Raw genomic sequence first — 6,416 nt, 5'->3', positions numbered from 1 at the left:
AGCATCCTCAGGGAGCTGGCGGAAAAGCGGCAGCTGTCTGAGGAAATCGTGAGTTTGCTGCAGGCGCAGTTTTCAGGTACTGCCGGCACGCTCGCTGAGGCAGAGTGCACTCCCTCGCCCCGGGTTGGCGTCTTTGCTTATCCCGTGCCAAGGAAAAGGCGAGGCACAGTCGTACTGTGCCTGAGCCCTGCACTTCACGCCGGACTTCAGGACCGAGTTGTTCCAGAGGCCGTGCTGTTGCCTTGTATTCTGCAGTGCATTTGTGTCATGCATCCCTCTGTTTACAGCCATTTATTTCTTTCACTAAAGTTGCCCTTTTGTGATTTCTTAAGCAGATTTGCCTCGAGAGTTGCACAGCTGGAGGCAGATGGCAGACTACTCACCAGAAATGAGGCAATTTGCTTGTCTTCTCCATCTCTACCACATTAAGGCCTATGATTACCTCCGGAAGATTCTTGCCCTCCCTCATCCTTACAGCCTGACAAAGCAAGTTTTTAGTTATTCATTCATTCAGAATATATTTCCAGTACTCATGCAGAAATAGGTGTAACAGATCTGTCCTGAAGCTGCTTTGTTACTTCCCTGCATGGTCAGTGCTTTCCTTGGCTTCCCACCACTGGGGTGAGAGGAAAGAAACTCGGACTATGCATGAAGGAAAGCAGGGCTGCCTTCTTTGCCCTGCATGTGTCAGCCTGCTCTGCAGCTCTGGGCATGGCTCACCATGTCCTCAGTGGTAAAAAGTACTGCCTGTTGCTTCAACTTTTCCAGAATCACATCTCCTAATCACATCCTGCCTTTTTTTTTCCAGCTGGCTGTCTAGTAACGAGGCTGCTGCAGGCTTCAGCAGCGACATTTTTCTCCGGCTCCAGGAAAAGGTGGAGAGAGGGGACCAGGCCTGCCGCTGCTGCACCGTGCTGGTACAGGACGTGTCCCTGCAGAAGCAGCAGGAGTGGGACCCACGGACCAAGCAGCTCTTGGGCTTTGTTGATTTGGGAGCAGGCATCCTTGATGCTGATGAAGCTCCGCTGGCATCAGAAGCGATAGTCCTCATGGCAGTTGGCATCTCCAGCCCTTGGACGGCTCCCTTGGGCTATTTCTTGGTGAACAGCACATCTGGCCCCTTCCTTGCTCAGCTCCTCCGTCAGGCCATCCATAAGCTGAACAGCATTGGGATCGTGGTGCTGGCTGTGACATCAGGGGCCTCTGCTCGCGGTGCTGAGACTGCCAGAGCTTTGGGCATCAGGATAGATCCCAAAAGGACTCGGTGCACTTTCCAGCATCCACCTGGTTCGGCTCACAGCATTGCATTCTTCTTTGATGTTCCACATGCCCTCCTGCTGATAAGGAATGCTCTGCAGTGCTTCCACAAGGTCGAGTGGCTCGGTGACACCATGTGGTGGCAGCATGTGGTAGAGCTGGCAGCTTTGGGCGAGCAGAAGGTGTTGGAGCCGTGCAAGGCTGGGAGTAAAGGGAGTTACCACCTGAAGGTCAACCTTGGCACCCTGCTGTTCAGCGAGGGTGTTGCTGAGGCACTGGAGCACCTCCAGAAGCTGGGCCTCGCCTCGTTTCAGAGCTGCTGTGGGACTGCCAAATTTGTGCGTCTGATGAGCTCTCTGTGCGATGTATTTTATGGCAGAGGTCCCTATGGAAGGGAGCCTTTGCTAGCTGGGAATTACACCAAAATAAGCAACCTCTTTGATGAGGCCAGGAGCTGCTTTGTCAACTTAACAGACTCTGTGGGGAGATACATTATTAAGAGCAAACGCAAACTGGGATTTCTGAGCTTGTTGCTCAATGCTGAAAGCCTCAAGTGGCTTTCCTCCAACCACACATGTCTAAAAGGCACTCCTTCCCAGCACCTCCACACACATGCCTTCAGCCTGGACCCTCTGGAGCAGTTTCTCAGGGCTCTCCAGCAAGCCTATGGCAGCAGTGGCAGCCCCACCTGCGCTGTGTTCCAGGCTGCTTACCACAAACTGCTGGCCAGCTGCAGCCTGGCCCCCGGCCCACCACCCAGCAGTGCCAATGCCAGCCCCTGGGATGTATCCCTGTCTCAGAGGAGAGCTCTGACTCTGGGCAGCATTCGTGCCCAGTATCACCCAGCTCCTGGGAGGATTCTGGCCCCAGAGTACCCCTACAGTGCAGGCCTGCTTTTGCCCAGCTGTGCCCTAAGCAATGCACTGACAGATCTGTCACTGTACACACACAGCCTCACCTGCACGGCCGGCTGGGTGGCCGAGCAGCTGGCCTTGGACTTGCAGTGTGAGCCTTGTCTTGCCTCTCTGTTTGAGGCAGATGAGAGCAGGCTAAGATGCAGGTCAGTGCTCTACATAAAAAAGTTAGGTGGCCTGAGCCTGCCCTCGGCCAGTGTGCACCACATAACAAGCATTTCAGAACAAGTCCTAAACCAGTATGGCAAAGTAGGAGGTGCCAACAACAATACCAAGGTGTGGCATTTGTGTCTAGAACAGAAAGTCTTCCAGGAGCTTCTGGGAGAAAGCCCCCTCTTTCCCACCCTCACAAAGCATTTATTTGAGGGGGAGCTGAGCATCAACAACCACTACACAGTCTTAGTAAAGGAAATAACACGGTGTTACTTAAACGTAAGAACACACTCCGCCCAACACCTGAGTTTGAAATACCCTTGTGGAAGGCACAGATTGAAGAGACTGAAGGGAAGACATCTGTTTCCATCACTGGGTAGCTGTCAGTCACACTAAACCCACACATGGTCTTACTGAGTACTCTGTGGTTCCAAGGATGGCTGTTCCTTGCTGAGGCTCAGTGCTGGACAGATTGAGGCAACACACATGAGCAAACAATGCTGGCAAAACTAGTGTTGATAAGCACTGATGTACTGGGCCACTGCAAACCCCCTAACCAGAGTTTAACTGAGCAAAGCAAAGAAGTTTATCTGATACCCTGTCCTTTCTAGCAGTCCTGCAGTATTTCATGAAACTCACATGGCAGGTCAGGATGAGCCAGGGTTGCTTCAGGTGCCTGGGGCAGGGGTAGGAGACTGCAGTGTCCCTGGAAGTGCTGGGTGGTTTTAGTGCTGCAAGTGCTCTTGCCAGAAGAAAACTGATAGTTGACGGGGTTGCAGGAAATCACATGCACTGGCACTTTGATTTGACCAAAAAGATGTGCTTTATAAAAGCTGGGGGCAGGAAAGCTTGCAGAGCTTCTACTTAAATAGGAAAATAAAGATGTGAGAAGCAAGTGGCACTCAAGTTGTACACAAGCTCTAATCTCCTTTCCAGTGTCTCATCAAATAGCTAAAGATGCTGGTCTGGTCTAGATCCTCTGGATCAGTGCTGAGCCTGTGACCAGATTGTTGTGTCCAGTGACATCCAGGAGCACCAACACCCTCCTCCAGGGGCAGGAATACATGGGTGTGCTGCAGCAGGGCAAGCATTTCAGTTCCCAGTTCATGGCCCCATCCTCCCAGGGCTGGCCTGTGTCCTGCACCCCGGGGCACATGGCACCCTCCTTTCAATGTTTCCACTGATCACTTGAACCATAGCTTTGATGCCACCAAGTAGGACATGCTTCTTCAGGTAGTTCATTTCCATGGCAAGGAAGCTGCCTCCAGTGCTTTGCCTGGAATAGCAAAGTTTGGCAGAACTGCTGCTAAGGGGTTTCCCTCTGCCATGCAGAATTGGAGTTGCACCCATAGAGATGGAAGGCAACTAATTCCCACAAAACCTGCTGTTCAGTCACTTTCAAGATCCATGATGGAGCTGGCATGAAAACTGGTGATCTGCCACATCCTAGGGCAGTAATAATATGAAAGGTATCATTCTGCCTACCAGTGACTTGACAACTGTCCCTGGTTGGTTTGGGTTTCTCCTCCTTCCCTTAGTTCTGCTACACCCAGCCCCTCAAGCTCTGCTTTGAGAGAAGCAGCAGCACCACAGAAATTCATTCAATCACTGCTGGAAGGAACAAACCAGAACCTCTGGGCTTTTCTTTCTCCAATCCAAATATCTATGCAAAAAACCATGTTGAAGCCATCAGAGTCACAGAGCCATTCCAGCTACAAAAGACTTTGCAGGAAACTATTCCCTTCCCTCTGTATGTGATTTTTGGGACAACATTTGGCAAAATGCTGCTGAAATCTCAGTGACAGATTGGTTGCAATCATGTAATGTTGGAACACTTGCACTGCCTCCACCTCCAGCTCTAAGACGAGTGGTTTGAACTGCGCCATGGATTGCTGTGCATGACAGCACACCAATAACCAAGGGATATTTATTTATCTCTGGTAGCATTTGGTCTCACACTGAAAATCCAAGTCAATACTTGCATCAGAAGTGGACCTAGTGTTAACAAATTATTTTGATATTTCAGTGGCAAACCTTCTGTGTATATTTGTCAGTGCTGAAGCAAAGGAGTGCAAAAAAAATCATATTTACAGAATAGTATAAATGTTTATTTTTTGTGATTTATCTGACTGTTTTATTTGTACAATATAGAAAAGTGTATTCTTTGAATAGGTCTTGTAAATATAAATTTAATTTTTCTACTTTTGGATGTAAACAGAACTATAAAATGAATCCTTGCCCCATTCCCAATTATTTTTAATGTAACTGGATGAACTTGACTGTTAATCTTGTCCAGCAGTTTGATGCAAATGGCTAAGGAAGTACAAAAACCAATTCATACACTCTACACCAGGGAGAAGGGAGAGAGGAGTCCAAGCTTAATATTTGAGAAAGCTTGTTCAAAACAAAATAGAAGAACTAAGCATTTGATTGCACCTTCAAAGTCTTTACAAGCAAAATATTCTCCAGCAATGCCATCATACATAATTACAACTGTAATCTAAATTTCACAAGTGCTTTTGCACACTGTATATAAATACACATCACAAAAGGTGCAATTTAGAGTAAGACACTGAATATATACAAAATTAACACAGATTGAAGTCTAAACAAAAGGCATATTGTAATCTGTTTGAAAAATAACGTAAGTAGGTATTACTTTATTCACTTACACTAATTTACATTTATACAAATCTTACTGGACAGACTATATTAGGTCACTAGAAGGGAACGGAATATCTGCACTATCTACAGGTAAAGTTACTGCACTGATTTTTTAGTAAATCCAAGTCCTAATAGTGAAAAAATGTGGCATTTACTTACAGCAGAGGTGGATTCCCTTTTCAGAGATTTGCACAAACATTGCTATTTGTGCTCAGGGAGATGTCCTTAGCAGACAGAGCCCTTCAGGCAGGTCAGACCTAGTCTGTGAGCCCACCACTGCTGCTGACTGCCTCCCAAGCCCTTCATGCCTCCCAGGAATTTCAAGGAGGCACCAGAGAAGGGTCAAGGGCCTTCTGTGCAGTGCACAGGGCTGGGAGGTCAAGCATCCTCCCACCCTACTGCCTTCACACACAGAGGCACAAATCTCTTTCTGCTGGTGTGCCTAGCCCCTACCTCTCCCCAGCCTGGCCCTGCATTTCTCTGTATTTACAGTTTTATAGAAGGAATGCAAAATCCCTTTTGGAAAAAACAGCTAGTTCAGGCTGCAGTGAGACAGGTAATAAAAATGCCTGTGATTAAACATGGTTAATGGATGTTCATGATAGGTAGGTAACCCACCAGGTTAATTCTGCAAATGTGTTCCACTATCAAAAATGTGATCTGATATTGCCTGTAACAAATACTGAAAAAAATCCCCTGCTTTAGTCTGTGCCCAGCTGTAGCTGATTGCCCCCCATTTAGTGTAAAAGGATTTGTGTCTGTTTTTGTAGCAATCCTGATTCTGTGCTAATACTTTTCTCTGATCACAGCTCTCACAATTATTCTAAACAACACTAAAAGAGCCCTTATGCTAAGTTCATTGCCAACATGGAGAGAAGCAGCATCCTGAATACCCACAGCAGGCTGAACATGATCCCTACCTACATTTGCAAGTCGATTCAGATGCACATTGTCATCTCCAGTGACTTCAGCTTCTCAGGCCTAAACACTTTCCCAAGGTTACAGCTTGATCCTAGAAAACACAGGGGACTGCACAGCCCTACTTCCAGTGAGGGATCAGGCTGCTGCAGACCTCTGAAAAACCAAGCTTCATCCAAACAACAGCATCAATCTGCTACACACTTAGGTAACACTACGCTGGGCAGACAGCCTGGCATTGTGGCGTGCCTGCTCTTCCTCACTGCTGAGGACAGGCCACTCTCTTAGCCTTCAAGTTCCAGCTTAAGAAACACCTGAGCACTCTGCCTCATTCCTATCAAAAATTCCCTGTAATGCCATTCACCTCTATACTCCTTGGGCCCTGCTCCAGAAACATTCTCCACCACTTGCTCAGTGCTGTATCTGCAAGCAACCCCTCTGTATTATTGCCTATGCATCTCACAGTGCTCCATGCACTTCAGGGACATGCTGTGTCAGGTCCTAAATACA

The 6,416-nt window shown here is 47.8% G+C and overlaps 1 protein-coding gene across 1 annotated transcript; it reads left to right on the top strand.

The window, feature by feature from the left end:
• Positions 1 to 6: 6 nt before the first annotated feature.
• THAP9 (THAP domain containing 9) lies at positions 7 to 5,680 on the top strand. The gene is made up of 3 exons (XM_031066377.1): positions 7 to 76; positions 336 to 486; positions 809 to 5,680. The coding sequence occupies exons 2-3, from the start codon at positions 368 to 370 to the stop codon at positions 2,718 to 2,720; spliced, it is 2,031 nt and encodes a 676-aa protein (XP_030922237.1). The 5' UTR covers positions 7 to 76; positions 336 to 367; the 3' UTR covers positions 2,721 to 5,680.
• Positions 5,681 to 6,416: the final 736 nt, after the last annotated feature.

The sequence above is a fragment of the Geospiza fortis genome, unplaced genomic scaffold (assembly GCF_000277835.1).
Source record: "Geospiza fortis unplaced genomic scaffold, GeoFor_1.0 scaffold11, whole genome shotgun sequence".
Classification (NCBI taxonomy): Eukaryota; Metazoa; Chordata; class Aves; order Passeriformes; family Thraupidae; genus Geospiza; species Geospiza fortis.
The sequence above is the reverse complement of the archived record's forward strand: the minus strand, read 5'-3'. Positions and strand labels throughout refer to the sequence as shown.